The 21,600-nt window shown below is 33.0% G+C and overlaps 1 protein-coding gene across 8 annotated transcripts in view; it reads left to right on the top strand.

Annotated features, from left to right (window-relative positions):
• KANSL1L (KAT8 regulatory NSL complex subunit 1 like) overlaps nucleotides 1–21,600 on the top strand; it is a 132,918-nt gene that overhangs the window by 48,132 nt on the left and 63,186 nt on the right. For all 8 annotated transcript variants that reach the window (XM_055345552.1, XM_055345557.1, XM_055345556.1 and 5 more), the window contains 2 exons: nucleotides 1,899–2,096; nucleotides 6,076–6,197. In XM_055345552.1, coding sequence (XP_055201527.1) covers nucleotides 1,899–2,096; nucleotides 6,076–6,197 — 320 coding nt within the window. The remainder of the gene's footprint in view (nucleotides 1–1,898; nucleotides 2,097–6,075; nucleotides 6,198–21,600) is intronic.

The raw sequence follows: 21,600 nt of genomic DNA, 5'->3' as shown, positions 1-21,600 counted from the left end.
GAAACTAGGCTAATTCACAGCCTGGCCCATAAAATAAACTGTAATCAAACCAAAGGGAATTACAGCTAAATTGATATGATGAAAACTTGTACTTATTTTACAAGCAGACACTTGTACAAATTTTGAATGGACATTTCAGATACTTTCAAGAGCTTTTGAGATTGATGATACCAAATCAAATATACTTCTTAAAATATATTTATTTATTTGAGAGAGAACACAGGAGGGGAAGAGGAAGAAAGAATCTCAAGCAGATTCCACGCTGAGCACAGAGCCTGACATGGGACTAGATCCTATGACCCTACCTGACCTGACTAGATCATGACCTGACCTGAAACCAAGAGCCGGATGCCTAACCAACTGCAATACCCAGGCGCCCCAAGTCTACTTTAACTTTTAAAATATCAAGTGAAACAAAAATTTAAAAAAATATATATTTCTTCAGATTTCTTGACAGCCATATTTGTGCATTATAGGAAAATAGTCATTGAGATGGGACCAACAATTAGATCTCTTTTTTGTAAAAGTTATTAGCATTGTTAGAATTATAAGTTAAAAATAATAACAACAATAATAAATTATTTGTTACTTTTACCACACAGCAGTGATAATATATTATTGTAAAATAATAAAATATGTTTGATACAATACCTAATATGTTCATGCTAAAGTGATATATTCTCCAAATTTTAGGGTAAGTTAAAACTGTTCATCTATAATTTTATAATTTAAAGGCAGTTTCCATCCTACAAATAGCACTTATATATAATATAAGCTGGTCCATACCAGTTTTTTAATTTGTTCTATTTCGAAATACTATACACTTATCTTAATGTTTTAATCTGTTTTTCATTACAAGAATATACTATTTTAGCCACATAGGCATTTAATACCTTTCCAATTAGCCTATTAGGACCTTATTGGCATTTTGCAAAATAACCATATCTGCACACACACATACATACATTATACATTATGTGATCATACATATTATTCTTTGCAGGGGGGAAGTGGTAGAAGGAACAGGGAGGGAAAAAGTTTTACTGTAAGAAGTGATAATGAAACTGTTAAGATTGTATCTGTGCATTCTTTTTCCTCCTTTCTCTTCTGTCTTCATTGTCATTGAGGGGCCTAAGAGTGAGAACAGTTGGAGTGAAGAATCTAGGAATATGGAAGCATATTTAGCAAGCTAGTTATAAGTGTGTGTGAATGAATGGTACACGGGGAGGACAAAGCAACTAGATCTCTACTCTTTCCTCTAGTTACTTATATTTGAGAAAATACCCCATCACAGTTGACAATTTGTGTCTTTATTATTAACTCATCTACCTTGTAAGCAACAGTTTGGCCTAGAGAATACTTTTTCTCAATAGTACAGTCCTGCCCATGGTTGCTGGCTGGCAGCAACAGAGTTGGAACTCCTTAGAGTGCTCTGAAAAGATAGTTTGAAGTCAGAATGTTGTTTGGATGTTTGTAAGTTTGGTATTTTAATTTATGAAACTGGGAGTACTCAAATGGAAATGCTGGTGACCAAAATACCTGAAGATTATATGAGGAAGTGTTCTAAATTTCCATGTGAAATGTTCATATTCTGCATATAAGCCTTTATTTTAAATGTGTCATGCTTTTACTACTAATAACTAAGCCAATAAGAAGAAAAATAACTTCATATATATAATTTATGACAATATTTACAAGCCTAACTCATCAGGCATACATGTTGTTTTAGCTACACATTTTAAATCAGCCAATTTTTTTACAGTTAGACTCTACTTTCAAGTGTACTTTCTGATGTCCAGGTGATAAGAAGAAGCATAGTTTCAAGTGCATTGTAATGTTGAAGTTGATTTAGCAGTCAATTTGTTTTCATTTTAACTCTTTAATTACTGTTTGCCTAGGAGATAGTGATCCTAGAAGACTGTCAACTTCCAAAAGACATTTTGAAAAAACAAATACAATTTGCTGACCAAGCAGCTTCATTAAATACTACAGGGACTCTCCAGGTTCCCCAAGAAAGTCAAGATCCTTTACCAGAACAAGATCTTGAAATGTCACCAAGTAGCCCTACACTGCTTCTTCGCAACATAGAAAAACAGGTAATGTGAAATAAAAGTAATATGTGAATGGCATGAAATAACTTTTAATCAATTTTATAAACCATTCAAATAAACTTGTATGTCTGCTCAGGATATTGGCTATTAAGGTTTGCCATTTGACATTAAATACAATTAAAATGTGGTATATGATGAGTCTCTCTTATAACATTGATATAATTAAGATTATTTAAACATATAAAATATTGGTACACAGCCATAGGATGATAACTCATTTATACTAGGATTGGAAAATCTTTTTTCTAACAAAATTGCTCTTCACTGGAATTTTTTTCATGAGGAAAGAACAGTGATACCAAACCACTTAACAGATTTGAACGGTTGTCTAATCAATTTATTGATAGAGATTTTTAGTGAAAGATACTAGAATATGAATTATTTCATTAAAAAAGCAGTTATGTAAATAAATGGCAAATAAACCCCTAACAAATTATTTTGATTCTAAAGCTTTTCCTGATATTTAAATTCTATTATGGATGACTCCAGAAGTTTAATTACTCTATCCATCCTTGGAAATCACACCATTTATTTTTATTCAGACTTTAGTGGCTCTTGAACAAACCTGGCTTTCTAGGAGTTTGTTAACTTGCAACCAGTCTGAATCTGTTGGAATATACCCAGTTGGAATCACAGCAGCAGGATTCCCTTGTTCCAGGAAGGTGGTTTCATGCCGGTCCACATCTAATTTTTCAGGGTTTTTCCTAACATATACTGTGAAATAATTTAGTATTAGGTTACTACTATTTTATTCTTGGTAAGTCAGAGTATGGTGCAATGCCTCTCACCACGTATTTGTTAAACTTACATTTGCCTAGCATTTTCCTTAATTGCATAATTGTTCCAATGCATAATCAAAATACTTTTATGAATATTTTGTAATTCAGAAAGTTATTTTTTAATTATCTAATATTAAATTGGAATACATTTTACCATATAAGTGATATTTTAAATAGTGTTGGTTATGTTCCCACTTCCCTCTCTTTTCTCTCTCTTCATCCCATACTGTCACTTCCCTTTCAGTTTAGCCCTTATTGTTTCACACTCCAGCATAATGTATTTGCTTGGTCAGTCAGGTCTTCTGTTTTCTCTACCTGTAGGTCACTACTTATCCTTTGGAAAGAGATTTTTTAATATTTTTTTCTTTCTCCTTGGTAGCACCAATTTGTTTTATTAGACCTGAGTTAATATTAGAACTGGCTAATTTACAGGGTCCAGTGCAAAATAATATTTCATAGTTTTTTGTTAGAAACAATTTTGAAGAGATTTAAGTCCATGACAGCAGGGCATTAACCAAACATAGGATCCTTCTGAGGGCAGCGCTATGCGACTGCTTATCCATGAAGTTGGCCCTGGGTGTCATGTTTATTTTTGGTCCCGTTGCTGACAGGAGTGCCAGATGCTTTGAAAGAGAAGGGAACCAGGAGTTACGAGATCAATGACAATGCCTCTACATATAGGGAGAGTAGAGCAAAAGGATAAGAAAGGGACAGCAGTGATCTCTTGTAGAGGTCTTTGGCAAACTGCCTATGAACAGGTCATTTGCTCTTGAAACATATGCTAATAATGTTTTTATAAGCCAATTAAAATTGTTTTCACATACTTGCTGAAGAGGATTGTGAATTAAATGGCAGGGATTGCAAGCCTGATATTATGCATATTGTTCTTAAGATAATCTGTTGATGTATAACTGTTTATTGACCGTAGTGGACCTTAAATATAGATCAAGTATTGGATGATTTTAATAAATTAATTTTGATAGAGGAATGTTTGGTTTAACAAATAAAATTTATTTATGTATCTCAAAAGCAATTAAAGAGTTGGCAGTTGGGGCACCTCAGTGGCTCAGTGTTTGAGTGTCTGCCTTTGGCTCAGGTGGTGATCCCACAGTCCTGGAATCTAGTTCTGCATCTGGCTCCCTGCAGGTCATCTGCTTCTCCCTCTGCCTATGTCTCTGCCTCTCTCTCTGTCTCTCATGAATAAATAAGTAAAATCTTAAAAGAAAGTTAGCAGTTAAAATACAAAGGTACTATTGAGTTGATTACTGATTTCAGTTTTATTTTATTTATTTATTTTTGATAATAAATTTATTTTTTATTGGTGTTCAATTTGCCAACATACAGAATAACACCCAGTGCTCATCCCGTCAAGTGCCCCTCTCAGTGCCCGCCACCCAGTCACCCCCACCCCCTGCCCTCCTCCCCTTCCCTGATTTCAGTTTTAAAAAATAACTTACTGATTTATAGTATTAATGTGTGCCTGCATTGTTAGATAATGTATTTTATTCATAAGTTAAAAGGTGACTTTATGATAGAACTTTAAGTAATTTAAGATAGATTTCACATCGGTGTGTTTGCATTAAAAACCTTGCTATCCAATAGCTAGTGAATGTTTTAACTTTCAAGTTGATTAGTTTTTGTGTTTAGAGTTCAATTTGCGCCTCCCTTAATTTTACTTTTTTCTTATTTTTATTATGAATTTCTTGTCCCAAACATGGACTCAGATATTTGAGGTTTGGGAGGGGCTGGATTGGTTAGTGATTATATTGTTCTTGGCCAATTAGTCACACATACCTATCCAGTTACCTCCCAGGGTTTAGATGATTTTTAATGATATTCTTGGCAATGGAACAATGAGAAGAGTGTATCAGTATTTCAGACTGAAAAATATGAGATACTTTATGAATTTCTTTGTATGACTGAGCTAATGAATGGTTATTAAGTGTATAAAGAATCTGTATTGATTTTGAAAATGGGCTTTAATCTAAAAATGAGTAATAATTTTTAAAATGAAGTCATGAGGTATGTATTTTTCAAGAAAATAAATTGTGAAAATATTTTAGGGTCTTTTTCAAAGACTTTGAGGAATTCAAATATTAGATTTACTTCTATCATATTCTTTAGTCTCATTTTTTCTAAAAGCGTGTTATTAGTTTCATACAAATGAAAAATTTAAAAATAATTATTTCATGTACCCCTCTGATAATGCAATATCTTTCAATTAATAAAATTGGTGAAATAGGTTTATATGTTTTTTAAAAAATCATACATTAAGTGAGAAAATCAGGTTTTAGAAAATTGATGTGGCATGATGTAACTAAAACTATGTTTCTATGCGTGTATATGCATGTTGTATATACTCTCATGCTCACATATACACAAAAAACAGTCTAGAGAGATTAGGTGTGTAATGAAAATAGTTGTCATTCTTTTGTAGAAACATACTGTTTCCACTGTTGTGGGCTGTGTTTGTTATGACTGTTATAGGTTGTTGTTTTGAGAATAATTTAAAATTTTTGATATTTATTATATATTACAAATATATTATGTATATATAAGTTGGGAATAAGGATCAATGAAAATTTTGTAAGAACCTGATATTTTTTAAGTTAGGAAAAACATTAAGAAACTGTGGCATTGGTTTCGAGTCTGAATTTGAATCCTAGCTTCATTTCTTACCAACTTTATATTCCTTATTCAAGCTGCTTAATCTTTTTTTTTGCTTCAGTTTTCTAAAATCAATGTAATTGATCTTAATACTAGTAATATTAGTAGTTCTAATATTAACTATCAGCCTCTTTGCAGGTTAATCTAATACAGATTAGAAATAATCTAATTTAGTGCTTTGTGTGGTGGCTGGCACATAGTAGGCACTTAATAAATTACAGTTATAATTTTGTTATTATTAACTTGTCTGCCTTAAAATACTCTCTAGATGCTATAAGCTAAATTCAAATATTTTGGGAGGATAGGATGTATAGATAAAGGAACTGTAACAAAAATGGATATAGAAAAGATAGGATACTTTAAAATGTAGATTTACTTTATAAAAGTAGAAAAATTTGTAGTGGTATAAATCATCTTGGTAGATTAAAATGTTAACTAAAATATAAGCATTTACAAAAAGTATGAGACAACTCACATTTCTTGCTTAGCAGTAGTAAAGGTTCATTGTTTTCTTGCAGAGTGCACAGTTGACAGAGATCATCAACAGTTTGATTGCTCCCCTCAACTTGTCCCCAACTTCATCACCCCTGTCCTCCAAATCCTGTAGCCATAAATGTCTGACTAATGGCATTTCCAGGAGGTAGGTATCAAGTGGGATCGTTTGGCTTCTAAATTTGGCTTTGTTTATTTTATTTATTTTTTGATCTTTTAAGTAGTATAGTTGCTTTTTTCTTCTTAAGCACTATTAGAATACAATCAATAGAACATGGATACATTTTTAGATGTCATCACTTACATGATTAAGGTAAACATAAACCAGAAACTGCGGGAGCAAATTTTCCAGGATGTAAAATGTTTCTGAAAAAGAAAAATGGTGATACCGTTTGCTACAGAAGTACTGCATTTTTTTTAACATACCTTCCATTTTGTACATTTTATATTCTTTCGTTCCATACAGCCCTTTCAATATTTATTCATTCATTCATTCATTCATTCATTCATTCCAAAACATTTTAAGAAAAAAAGACCCTATATATAGTTTGGGCACAGAAGATTGGTAGATACCATCCATAAAGTTCAGGTAGTTTCATTTAATCATTTATATCTCAGCTTTTATAAGGTAAACATTTTTTCTGAATGTAGTTAATATAGTAATTATAATCTTTAGCAATTTATTATATCAGCAATTACGCACACACACACACACACACGGGATCTTAATTCTTTTGTGAACAGCTTTTTTTTCTTTTTTTAAGATTTTATTTATTTATTCATGAGAGACACTGAGAGAGATAGCGAGAGAGAGAGAGAGAGAGAGAGAGAGAGAAAGAAAGGGAGAGAGGCAGAGACACAGGCAGAGGGAGAAGCAGGTTACATGCAGGGAGCCCGATGTGGGACTCAATCCCCAGACTCCAGGATCGTGCCCTGGGCTGAAGGCAGGTGCTAAACCGCTGAGCCACTCAGAGATCCCCACGGACAGCTTTTATGTCCCTTTTATTTTGCTTATTTTTCTATTTTAAAGATTCAATTAGAATTAAAGATGCTAATAGAATATTATTTTTCTAATTTTTTTTCAAATAAAATTGTAATGTGGGCTTCTTTAGCTGCCATGGAGGACTGAGTGTAATTTAGTATTGGGAAATAATTATATTAATAATTATATGATTTATTGCTAAATTTTGTTTATTATAACATGAAAGGAAAATTTATTCTCTGGTAAAAATTATGTGAAGTAACCATCACATTTTTCATGCGATTAGAGAATATAAATTGTCTTAAATATATTGTTATTTGGGCTTTATTTCTGATTTGCTATTTTGAAAATCTAATTTTTAATACTTTCACTGTTTCATTTGTGCTGGATAATTTATTCATTGTTCTGTCACAGAAAAAAGTTCTTCTATTAGTTTTGTTTTACGGTTTGTTGATTTTAATATTCATTCCTTATATCACTGATGATTTACTTTGAAAGCAAAGATTCTCACATGTTGTATAAGGCAACTCCGATATCTTCATTTATGAGAACATATGCTAATTAAGAAAGTCATAATTTGTTTTTTATTTATTTATTTATTTATTTATTTATTTATTTATTTATTTATTTATTTATTTATTTATTTATTTATTTATTTATGATAGGCACACAGTGAGAGAGAGAGAGAGGCAGAGACACAGGCAGAGGGAGAAGCAGGCTCCATACACCGGGAGCCCGATGTGGGACTCGATCCCGGGTCTCCAGGATCGCGCCCTGGGCCAAAGGCAGGCGCCAAACCGCTGCGCCACCCAGGGATCCCATAATTTGTTTTTTAAAAAGGAAGTTATAATTACAAGTTGAGCCATTAAATACCATTAAATTGATGTGCAAACATCATGATTTGGGTCAAGCCCATTTTGGTAACATTTTGTTTACCTAACCAGACATTACACTATTACATATATATACGTATGTGTGTACATATTTTCATTTTAATGTACTTGCCTATATTTTTGGTTAGTCACACAGTATTTATTACATAACTGTTATATGTCATGTAGTCAAAGTGCTAGGTTACAAAGATGAAACAAGTCTCTACTTTTAACTAACTTGCAGTCTCATAGGCAAAGTATAATTATTCAAAATATGTAATAATAAAGGAATTGTGTGCAGTTATTTGAATACTAGATTTTATTAGCTTTCATAGGTGAAAAGATACCTTATAAAGATACATGGTTCCAAATGAAAATGGTGTTAACATTGGTTTTATTTACTTAAATCATGATACTTTTCAATTCTGTTTGCTAATAGTTCAGAGGTTCTTGTTGAAATCTGCTAGTAATTGCCCTCTTTCCTGATGTCAGGTATTTGTTCTTACAGATTAACTGGAAGGCTTATTTTTGAAAGTTTATAATAGGGATTAGGGGGGAAATGAAAAAAAAAGTTTATAAAAGGCTCAAAAACTACTTAAATTCTTTTTAGATTTAAGATAAAAATTTATTCTCCAACTTTTTGAAGTATTCTGATATGCAAGTGTTTTAATTAATTTTATTAATTACTAATTTATTTACTTCAGGCAGTAATGGACATTTTTTCAGTATGCTTTCTATATAACATGATTTCCTTTCAAAAAGCATTTTCACATTTGTTGTCAAAATATACTTTTCTTGAAGAAAAGGTTTGGTTTCCTAGCATTTGCAGAAAATGTAATACAGCTACCTTTCATCAAACAGAAGGTGAGTGGGGTGCCGAGGGGGCTCAGTCCATTGGGCATCTTGATTTCTGCTTGAGTTACCTCCGGGTTGTGAGGTAATGAGATCAAGCCCCACATTGGGCTCATTGCTGTGGGCATAGAACCTGCTTAAGATTCTCTCTCTCTCCCTCTCCACCACCCCTCCCCCTACCAAGAAAATGAGCAAATTTAGAATATTAGAGTTTTTGTTTAAAATGTGTAATTTATCTTTAAGTTTAATAACTGTTTTTAAATCTTTTGCTACCACAAACTTCTGGTTTCATTAAATTTTTTGTAAAAATTCTGTTTATGAGAATATATACCATAATAATTCTATTTAACCAAGAACATAGAAACTGGAATATATTGCAGATAGAGTAATAACTTTGAAGGAAAAGACAATTTTGAGGATTTATGGTGGATGTGTCAGATGTGAAGGGAGGTACTGAAAAATGTCTCTTGGTTCTGCCATTGAGACCTCAGCACCAGCAGTGTAGTGGCATGACGAGAGAGAGATGAGAGTGGGCTGACAGAGGACTGGAGAAATAGTAGAGAGGAGGAGTGCACTTTCAAGGTTGCTCACTGTAAAGGCTATAGTAGAATGGATGTATAAGATCAAGAAAGGTATTTTTTGTTTTTAAGATGGAAGTAATATAAGTATCTTTATTAAAATGAAGGGAAAGAGCTAGAGATGGTAAATGTAGAAATATATATCATAAAGTTATGGAGGGATTTTATATAAGGTAGAAATACACTTGTTCCTTGCAAGTGGTGTGGTAGAGATTAAGGGGGCTGCAGATGTTTTTAAAGTGTTTATAGCCAAGTTGTTTATTAAGTGACTATAGTTGTTTATAACGTGACTATAGCCAAGTTAGAAGTGAGAAAAGAAGCTGTAGGAGTTAGGTAAAGGTTTGCAGATACACTGGCCAGTCAGACATTGTCTCTTCCCTGTTTAATTCCCTTCCCTACCTTCCTCCTCTTTTTGTAGCATGAGCAGCCCATCCCTGGAAAATTATGTTTTGTGGTTTCTGAGTAGTTGTTGTTGTTGTCTTTTTAATGCCTTAACTATATTCCAAGAAATACCTAATTGATATTTGTAAACCTAGTTAAGAATTTAAAAGTATTCTCTAACTGAACTTCTTGTAAAATAAACAAATATGTAATAGTAAAATTCTGTATATTTAAAAGATTATTGTACTCATCACATTTGAGATTTTGAAAATTAATTGGAGACACAATTTTATATTATAGTAAAACAGCTTAGGTTTAAAGATATCTGTATTGAAGGAAGGTGAAATTTATCTATTTGCCTTTTGCTTCTGGGAGTAAAATGTCAAGTGAAGCCTAGTTTTATTTCTTATATCTTTGTGTTTTTCCAACCTTGTTATTTTTTCTTCACATGTAATTATATATGAAGAAAACATATTTAAGAATCAATTTTAAGAGTAAGGGCTTAGTTAATTTAATGTTTTGCAAACTTGATAGTCAGAAAACATTTTCTTAAGATGTCCCTATTAAGCATACAAATACTGTTCATTTTATGTATTTAAGTAAATGTGAAGGTAAGAAAAGTATTCATTTGAATACAAACTTTTAAAATCCTGATACAATGTACATAAACAGAATTTACCATTTTAACCATTTTTATGTTTAGTGCATGAAGTATGTTCACATTGCTGTGCAGTAATCACCGCCATCTTCAGAACTATTTTCATCTTCCTAAACTGAAACTCCATTAAGCAATAAGGACCTATTCTTCATTTTTTTCCCATTCCTTGGCAACCACCATTCTACTATGTGTCTCTATGAATTTGACCACTCTTGGTATCTCATATAAGCAAAATTATACAGTATTTGTCCTCTTATGACTAGGTTACTTCACTTAGCATAATGCCATCAAGGTTCATCCATATTATATAGCATGTGTCAACATTCCCTTTTTAAGATTGAATAATATTGCATTCTGTATAAAGACCACATTTTGTTTATTCATTGATCCCTGGGTGAACTTATGAATAGCCACCTTTTGGCTATTGTGAATGATGCTGCTTTAAACATGAGTATACAGATAAACTGAATCTGCTTTTTTAAAAAAAATTTGTTTGAGTTCTTGCTTTGAATTTTTTAGACATACACCCAGAAGTGGAATTGCTGGGTTGAATAAGAATATTTTATTGTTTATTTTGAAAATGAGAAATTGGTGAATGTTAATGGTATTTCTAAGCCAAAAGCTAAGAAAAAGCAAGAAACCAAAAAAGTAAGCAAAGCGCAGCATCTACTTTTGTCTGAGGCCAATTTCTGACAAAATTGAGTTTTGATAGCTTTGTGGGGAAAGAAAGAGAAAGCCAAATCAAAAATCAAGTGAAGTTTTAATAGCTTGTGGGGTGAGAGGAAGATAAATCAAAGCTAAAACAAATCAAAGCCTTGCCTATGGCAGGGAGATGAAATGAAATCCTATTCCATGGGCTACAGCCTCAGAGTAAGTGTAAATCAGAAGGAAAACTGTTTCCTTTTCCCCACGTTGGGCATCAGGGGGAGAGTTGTAGGAATACTACAAGGTAGATGGCAGAGGCAGATGTAGATTCTCTTTGGAGGAAGAGATCTGCTTTCTTAGCCTGCAGGAAACCCTCAGGAATAATTTTTCAAGGCAGTGATCAGCCCACATGTAAATATAATCAGATGTGTGAGGAGAGCGATAAGAGTAAGAATAAAGAAAAAATAATAGGAAAAACAAATTGCAAAGTTTTCAGATATTAGAATTATCAAACACAATCTGATTATATTTTTAAAAATAGTACTCATTTTGATTTGAGAAGTAAAAGATAGGCTTAAAATATCTGCAGGGAGGAAGCTATAAAAGTTACACGGTACATATGAAAAAGATCCAAATAAAACTCCTGAAAAATACCTTCATTAAAATAAAAACTAAGTATAAGTGAATTTGGCAACATTGACACAACTGAATAGAGAATATGTAATGTAGAAGATAGTGAGGAAGAAAAGTTCCAGATTATAGGAAAAGAGACAAAACTATGGAAAATAGAGAGTCATTTAAAAAACATTTAAAGATGTGAGAACATATTGAGCAGGTCTAATAGAAGACTTCATTGGAGACCTGAAGATGAACTAGAGAATGGAGCAGAAGTGATATTTGAAGAGAGATTGGCTGAAAAATTAACCGATCTGATGAAAGACACCAAATTCAGGAAGCCAGACACAGATTCTTAAGCAGGACAAATAAAAAGAAATACACCCCTAGAACCAGAGGAAATGGGGGAAATAAAACAAAGACAAATGAAACATCTAAAGCAAAAGCAGAGGTGGCGAAGGAGGAAGGCATCACCTGACCTGAAACTCCATAGTTCACCTAACAGCTGACTTCTCAAGAGTAGTAACACAGAGCCACAGCACAGTAGAATGGTATCTTCAGCGTGTTGAGAGAAAACTGTCTGCCTAGAAATTCTATATCCAGAGAAGACATCTTTGAAGTCTGAGTGTGAAACACAAATGCCTTCAGACTAATCAGAACTAAAGAGTGGGTCACTAGTAGACTCTAATTATAATGATAACCATAAGGGTGTGCCTCAAGCAATGGAAAGTGATGATCCTAGATGAGTAATTCAAGATGTAAGAGGGAGCTAAGGACAAATGAAATAGTAAATAAGTGTATGGGTATATTTAACCAAACCGTAGTAAAACATGTCTAGTGGGCTAAAAACAGAAAAAAAAAAAAAAGTCCATGGGAACAATAGGTCAGGAGGCAGGTGAGTGGTTTTAAATTGTTCTCAAGTCCTTGAGTTATTCAGGACACTGGAAAAGTCCTGATATTGATTTACCTTTCTGTAGTTCTGTGCTAAATATGAAGAGGAGGCCCTCCCCAAGGTTGTGGGGAGGCTTCTTAGGTACTGATGATAATCCATTTCTTGGCCTGAGTGGTGGTTATGTTACAGGGGACGAGTAGGTGAAGCATTGCTTCATATTTGTAAGTCAAACATTTTATGTACTTACTTGTAGATATCTTACATTTCACAATCAGAAAGCTGAGAAAAATAGGATACAAATTATATACTTCAAAAAGGGTAAATAGAGGGTGCCTGGTACCTCAGTGGTTGAACATCTGCCTTTGGTTCAGTGTGTGATCCTGGGGTCCTGGGATCAAGCCCTGTATCGGGCTCCCCCTGGGGAGCTCCCCTGCTTCTCTCTCTGCCTATGTTTCTGCCTGTCTCTCATGAATAAATAAATAAATGATCTTAATTAAAAAAAAAAAACAAACAGGGCAAATAGAAAACACAGCGGCTGCTATAGGTTTTGAAAAAAAAAAAAAAAGCATTATCCTAAGCCTATGAGCAAAGCTTGACTAGTTCTACATTATTTAAATTATAACCATAGAATATCAAAGTTTTAAGATAGGAGAAGGAATATAATATTTGTTGAAAAGGAAACAAAATCTTATTTCAACATGTTACCTTCAATTTTGGCGATAAAGAATGATCCAGTTACTGATTTTATAACCCTTGCCCTTTATCTGTCAAAACTGTCTTAATCTAGGATGTCTGATCTGTCTTTTTCAGTGAAAGCCTTCAAACATACTTGTGGGAAGCAAATGAAGAATGGCTAAAGGAAAGGACATATAGTTTTTTTTAATTGTCCTCTCTGATCTGAAAAGTATTCCTATATATTTGTGAATTTTGAGGTGCATACTCAGCTGAAATGTGTAAATTAATACAAATGTCAGACCTGATAATAGTAGTATAATAATAGGAAGTTACAGAATGTAGATACAGACAAAAGGAACATTTTAAAGCGATAGGAAATTTGGTAATTTACTATGATAAATAATATTTACCTTACAGTTCTTAAATGTCTTTATGGTGTCTTAAGTATTTATATTCTCTCTCCTCCAAAAATTTTATCAAGTCTTTACTAACATTTGGCAGTTATTCAGTTTCTACTCTTTTCCAACTTTTACAATCACACTATCTTAAAAAGTACATGTTAGTCTATTAGGATGCAGTATGCCACAAAACAGATCATTGACTGTTAAATATATGTCTTAAAGTAAACGTAGGAGATATTGAGAGATAGAATATGATTGTATGAAAAGTAAATAAGGCAGTATATACAGAACTCTTAAAACAATGCCTGGCACATAGAAACAGCCTAATAATGTTAACCGTTGATATTTTTATGTCAGGACATATTATGTATGTTAAAACTATATATTTTATGTATGTATATTAAAATTGTAGATAGTTTTATTTCTTTCATATCATGGCATTATCCTAGTCATTGATTCAGAACTATTCTTACTTTAAAAAAAAAAATGCTTCCAGTGGCCTGAGTTACAATATGGATTTTAGGGGCTATGTAAGTCTAACTGTTACTGAAAGTCCTATAGTTACTGGGAATCAGAGGTAACACCTGTTTCTCCATCATAACTCTTGAGTTATAAAGTTGTCCTGCCTTTGATCTGCCTGGTTGGTTAGGGACCCTATAATAAAAACAAAATTTTTATTCTCAAATTACATAAAACACCTCCTTAAAAGGCCATCTTAGGACATTTAATTTCTCCCTTCCCCTCCCCCCAAAAGTTGTAACTTGTATTCATTTTTAATCAATTAGAGTGTTTTTTGAAATTTAGTGGTTTCAGGTTAACTTGTGGTTATGAATATAAAGTATACATTTTTATCTATTCTTTTTGTTTTTGACATTTTATGACCTTGGACAAGTAAGCTTAAAATCTTTACATGCTATTTCTTTATCTTTAAATTTACTGGGACACAAATATTTATAGTTTCTAGTACTAATATTCTTTAAATGTTTATATTTGAGGAATTCCATTTTTTTTAAAAAATGAATAATAAAAATAAAGATTTCAAAATAGCCTAAAATGTACCTTTTTGTCACATGACTTTTGTGCTTTGCTTTGGATGTAATCATTTTATGTTAGCTTAAATCAAGAGATTTCGTGAATAGAGAAAAATTACTCAACATGTTTTAGTAACTTTAAAGCATAATCTAGGTATTATTATGAAAGAAGTACTTAAGACAGTAAGAGGAATGAAGATTCTACTTATATGCTAGAAACTTTCATATAAGTCAAGAATTATTAAATAAAATTTATTACATATTGCCTTTCATGGATGATACTGAAGTTAATTCAGTTTTGTTTTTTTTTTTTTTTTTTTTGGTAACTCAGGCTCATGACTATGGCCACATCCTCAGAGACTGTGGAGATAATAGTTGTGTACCTATAAAAGAATTTACTTAATAGTGAACAAATACCTGAGTAACTTCAGTGTGATTGGATTGGGCAGTGGGGATACATGTTGAACAAAAACATATGTGGTCTCTTTACTCAAGGTATATAGAGTCTGGGTGGGGAGAAAAAGAGATCAACTGAATAATCACAGAGTTAAATACATAATAAATTTAAATTTAAATACATAAACTTAAACATAAATAAATTTAAACGCTGATCAAGTGCTATGAGAAAACTGATTTTTAAGAATACCCTTTTGGGGGGCACCTGGGTGGTACAGTCAGTTAATTGTCCAACTCTTGGTTTTGGTCCAAGTTGTGATCTCCAGGTCCCAATCTCAGGGTCATAAGATCAAGCACCCGCCCTCCTGCTCCCATTGGGCTCTGCAGTTCAGTGCAGAGTTGGCTTGAGACTCTTCTTCATCTGCTCCTCCCTTCCCACTTTCTCTCTCAAATATTAAAAAAAATAAAATAAGAGGGTGCCTGGGTGGCTCAGCCAGTTGAACCACTGACTTTGAGTCAAGTCATGGTCTCAGGGTTGTGGAATGGTGCCCCATGTAGGGTTCCATGCTCAGCATGGAGTCTGCTTGAGATTCTTTCCCTCTGCTCCTCCCCCGTTCATGCACATGTTCTTGCATGTGCTCTCTCTCTCTCTCTAACTCAAATAAATAAAATAAATCTAAAAAAAAAAAATCCCTTTATGGGGCGCCTGGGTGGCTCAGTCTGACTCTTGATTTAGGCTCAAGTTATGATCTTCAGGGTCATGAAATCAAGTGCCATGTCAGGCTCTGCTCTGGATGTGGAGCCTGCCTAAGATTCTTTATCCCTCTCCTCTTCCTACCCCAGCCCTGTGCATGGTATTCTCTTTCCCTCTAAAAAAATATATATATAATAAAATAAATAAAAATTAAAAAATTAAAAATATCTCTTTGGAATCAGACAAATCTGAGATCAATCCCAAATCTGCCATTTGGTAGCATTGTATTCTTGGGCAGCTTTCTAAATCACAGTTCAAATGAGAACAGTCTGCTTCCTGGATTGTTGTGAGGACAAATGAAATAACAAGTGTGACATTTTGCTTTGTTTTGTTTTTTTACTTGCTTGTTAGCTGTCTTCCTGGATGAGAATATAAGCTCCATGAAAGCAGGAACTTTTAAAATCTGACCTATTAACTGCTCTTTTCCTAGCGTCCTGCTCTTTTCCTAATTCCTAAGATTACTGAGAGTCACATCATGGGCATGAACAGATATTTGTTGAATGAATGAAATGTCTTTTAAGATTTCTTGCAAGTAATCAGCATTCCATAAAAAATATTTTTTACTCATTTGTCTTTTCTCCCCCATGGTCAGATTGATATTTAGGAATTGATTTCATGGCTATCTCAAGCAGTTCTTCTTTATCTTATCTAATTTAAGGGTGACTTGAAAATCAGATAACCAAAGTGGTAGAAATATTTGTACTATAATAAGAGACATTTTCTAGTAAGAAAGAAGGCCTCTCCTAACAGTAACAGGAGTGAACTTTTGTGTATGAGTAGTGAGGTTTTTTTAGTTATTTGAAAGGCTTTATGGAATTCATCCATATTCTGTGTACTTGGGGTTGCCAGATAAGTAATCTTATAAGTAAGTGTTAGAGTTCTTCTAATAAAGCATACTTATTCTTGCTTTATATCACATTATATCATAATTTTAGTGTATAATTAATTTAGAAGAAATTTAAGTTTAGAATTTTTAAAGGTTGGCCACCTATTCTGTATATTAATTTTTAGTGGATCACGTAGAGCTTCCTGTTTGATATAATTTAAAAAAATATTTAAGGTCATTTTTATAATATCCTAATGAACGATTCTCTCACAATGTCTAAAGTAAATTCACCTCGTTAATTATTTTCCAGACTACCTGTTTGCCCGCTTGTTATTCATTGATTCTCAACCCCCCACCTCTTATTTAATGGCAGTATCTCCCAGAAGTTAGAATTGTTTTTTTAGCTTTATTAATCTTGGCAGCAGGGTTTAAGATGAGTCACCAGGAACTGAGCAACTGAAAAGATTAGTCTTCAAACAAATGAAGCATTACATTTTATTATCCTGGAGATATTTGTTTTTAGATCTTGTACTCTAAAATGAAGATAAAATGTTGTAAATGGATCCTTGCTTACCCCATGGGGTATTATCTCTGAGAAAGTGAATTTCTATTTGAAGTAATATCTAGATTTTCATTGTTGTTGTTTCTTTTGCCTTAATGAGACCCAGAACATGATATGAAATTAAATTCCAATGAATCATTGCCATGCTATTTATTTCCACTAATGGTAATTATCTCTTGAAATGCAACCATTCTTTCTAATTGGGTATCATAATTGAAAAACTGCACTTAAACTGGCAAACTAATTACATAGAAAGTAATTCTTCCTTGTAATATCTTTAATAGTCACTTCTCAGAAGTTAGCTGGGTATTCTAGGCTGAAATTTTCAACATAGTTTTGGGTTCATTTGAATGACATTAATTATTTGAATGGCATTTGAATGATATTAATTATTATATTAGCTAGATGTGTGACATCAATAAGGAAATAAAGTTTCCCAGCTATGTTTTGAAAGTAATGTCAGTAGGAATTATTTTCTTTTGTAAAAACTTTTTTCCCACCTTTTTACCTATAAATCCAAAACCTAATGTTAGAGGGAATGTTTAAATAAATTTTGATACAACCACTGTATGGAATATTCTATAAGTATTAAAAAATAATATGGTGACATGCTTTTTTTGGAATGTTAAGTGGAAAAATTAGGATACCAAAATCATTGTATAGTATCATTTCATAGAAAAAAGACTTGAAGGATATAAATCAAAATTTTAATGAAAGCTGTGTTTGTGATTAGATGATTGGATTTTGAAAAATAATTTTCATTTTTTTCTATTTCCAATTTTTCTTTTAAAATGAAAAATAGCAAAATAAAATACAATGAAAAATAATAATTAGTAAAATAAAAAGTCTTCATTTCAAACAAATTACACGTGGGAAAAATAGCTTAGAGATCATGTTGAAGATTCTGAACTATATCTCTCAAACTACAGGTAGCTAGAAACGTTTGAAAGATTTTATGTCTCAATTCTCAGAAAAATATAACTCCCATTAATTGGCTTCCTAGTCTCTTTGCCTTAATACTTTAAAAAGTACCACCTGAAGAGCACCTGGTTGGCTCAGTCGGTCAGGCATGCAACTCTTGATCTCAGGGCTGTGAGTTTGAGCCCCATGTTGGGTGTAGAGATTACGTTAAAAAAAAAAAAAGTACCACATGAAGTTAAGAGCCAGAGGAAAAATAACAGCACTCACTACAATAATAGTCTGTCTCTTTTTCTCTCTACCTTTTATTATAGAAAACTTTGACATATAGAAAGGATAGTCAAGTGAATTCACATATTCACAGCTTTAAGAATTCCCAAGATTTTGGGGGGATCTGGCAGGTTCAGTCAGTAGAGCAACTGACTCTTGATCTGGGGATATGAGGTCCAGCCCCACACTGGGGTAGAGTTTACTTAAAAAAAAATTAAAAAGAAGAAAGATGAGCATGTGATGCATTCATTTCTCCAAACACTATCAAGGGAAAACAAGATAGTAAATTCAACTATTAGCAGGATGCTTGACATCAGGGAAAGTTTGGAGAAGGTTGAATTCATCAAAAAATTCCAACTGATAAAAAGCAGAGACTTGAAATAGAGATTACCAATCATGCAAAAACAGTGATTTTTAGGTGTGCAGTTTTATGGATATATTAGTTTCCTAGGTTTGTTGTAACAAACCGCTATTAACTGTGTGGCTTATGATAACAGATATTTACTCTTTGACAGCTATATAGGCTAGACTTTAAAAATCAATGTGTTAGGGCCCTGCTCTCTATGAAGGTTCTAGGGAAAAATCCTTCCTTGCCTTTTCTTAGCTTCTAGTGTTTGCTGGCAGTCCTTGGCATTCTTTGGCTTGTAGCCCAGCTCTCTAATCTCTACCTCTTTATCCACATGACATTATTCCCTGGGTGGGTCTCCTCTTTGTCTCTTTGTCTCTTTTTATGAGAACATCAGTGATTGGATTTAGAATCCATTTTAATCCTGAATGACCTCATTTTACCTAATTACATCTGCAGACTATATTTCCAAATAAGGTCACATTGTGAGGTTCTTGGTGGATGAAAATTTTATGAGGACACTATTGAACTCAGGAGAGTGGGTGTGGGTATTTTGTACTTGAGTGTATGGGGAACTGGGGGCCGGGAGGTGGGGCTATAATAATCTTTTTGAGAATACACATTCTAACTCTCTTCATTTTTGATTTGTACTTTTTGTATTTTTTATTTTATTTATTTTTTAAAGTAGGCTCTATGCCCAGCGTGGATCCCAACATGGGGCTTGAACTCTTGAGCTGATATCAAGTCTGACGCTTAACCAACTGAGTGACCAGGCACCCCTCTACTTTTTTAAAAGTGTATTCAATATGACAATGGGTGAATATGGGAAGAATACTGACAACTACTGTCCTTAAACAGTATTTTAAAATTATCTGTTAAATATTCTCTGCTCTTTCTTGAGAATAAAAGATAAAAGCCACCCCATGAAGTCTTTTCTATGCTTTTATGGTTCTGGCATTCTGAATTTATAACCAGGCTCAGAAGTTTCTTATTTACTAAAAATATTTGAGTAGAGCATTATGAGTTTACTATAATATTCCAATTATTCCAGCCCTTCTACGAACATAATTTGGCTTAGGCAAAGGTTATTAAATACTTGAGAAATTTACTATGAAAATTCTAGAGTGTCTTTCAGTGGGTTTGTAGGAAAAAAATGAAAAGAAAGATAAAAATTAGACTGTTACTCTACATCCTCTGTCATCAATACTGCCACCAAGATAACATCAGAAAGCTAGCTAATCAATGCCCTCATATGCCGATATTTCTAAATTGTTTTATTTATTATAAGTACATAATGTTTGCAGGAATGGATTTTGGTAGCGATTTACATTAGAATATCTGGTAAAAAATGATAGACTCACTTTTGGGCTTTTGGTTCCTATAGTAATCAAAGTATAGGCATATACTGTAAAAAAAATTCACTTGAAGTTTTCCACTCATACTCTGTACAAGCAAAATGAATGCTTCCTGATATCTATAAATAATCTTAACTGCCAGAATTTTCTAGGATTGTAATAGAAAAACAGTGATTTCAGAAAGTCATTAAGTAACTATTAGAGAAAGTAGATAATGTTAACAAAATGTAAGCTCAGAACTTTGATTATTAGATAAAGCTCTCAGTTGTCTTGCACTTTGCACATTAGAAGTGTTTAGACTTGATTGATACCTTTTTACAAATCAGAACATCTTTTAGTTCTTATCTGCTTATTCTTCTAAATTTATGATGGACATACTTGACTATACAATAAAATAAAATATCATATCTTACTACCAAAAACTACCTTTTGTAAATCAGTTAGAGATTCAGAATGAAATGCAAGGCCATGTCAGAATATATCTTATCTTTCTTAGCCTGTATCTTTTATAGCCTTCTGTTTAGATCCTCTTTTGGCTCATAGATTAAAAAGTTCAATGTTTACTCATTCACTAAATTAATTATGTAGGGGTAGTGTGTGTTATACAAGCATTATACAAAGCACAGAGGTGGAATGATAAACCTGACAATGTATACGTATATATTCCTCTATTCAACAAATATTTATTGAATATCTTCTGTATGCAAGGTACAATATCAGGAACTTCTTGATACAGGGTTAAACAAAACAGACACAGTCCCTGCACTACTTCCAGTCTAGAAAGTAAGACATCAATTAATCAGATAATCACTCAAATGTAAAATTATCACTATGAAAAATGCTACAAAGGACACATGAACAGTGCTTATCAAAGCTCAAAAGGGGATGTGACCTAGTCATTGGAGAGATGAACCAAGGACTGAAAGACTTCCTGAGAAGCTGACTTTTGAACTGAGAGCCAAATGATTATTAGAGATTATGTAGTTGAAGGAGAATGTGAGAAAGTTCTGTAAAGCAGAGATAACATATGATAGGTCTTATACAGTAGAAAGTATGATTTATTTGAAATGACAGGAGGTGGTGTGGCTAGAATTCAGGTAACAGGGAGGAGTGCAATGGCAGGTGCCAAGCTAGTCCATGCCTTTTAAACTTGAAGTCTTTTTCTCCAGAGCAATGGGAAGACTTTGAGAGATGTTAAGCATTGTAGAAATGGGAGGAAGGGGCATGAAAGTATAAGATTTGTTTACCCAAAAGACTGGTATAGAAGGGACTAAAAGGGGGAAGTTTAGATGAAGAAGACTAGTTAGAGGCTATTGGAGTATTTATTCCTGGATAAAAAAAAGCTTGGATTAGGGCAGTGACAGTGGAAATGGAGAAAGATGTAAATCCACCCTCACTTCCCCCTTCTCTTCAATTATTTAATTCATTTTAAAGCCAAATTATGCTTTGTGCCTATACCTCACAAAAGATGTATCCTTTCAGTTTTTTTTTTTTATTCTTTGAGCAAAAGTTTCCAATTGGAAATGTGCAAAAGTATAATTC

The sequence above is a fragment of the Nyctereutes procyonoides genome, unplaced genomic scaffold (genome assembly GCF_905146905.1).
Source record: "Nyctereutes procyonoides isolate TBG_1078 unplaced genomic scaffold, NYPRO_anot_genome, whole genome shotgun sequence".
NCBI classification, from domain to species: domain Eukaryota; kingdom Metazoa; phylum Chordata; class Mammalia; order Carnivora; family Canidae; genus Nyctereutes; species Nyctereutes procyonoides.
Note: the sequence above shows the minus strand (reverse complement) of the source record. Positions and strands in the feature narration are given on the sequence as shown.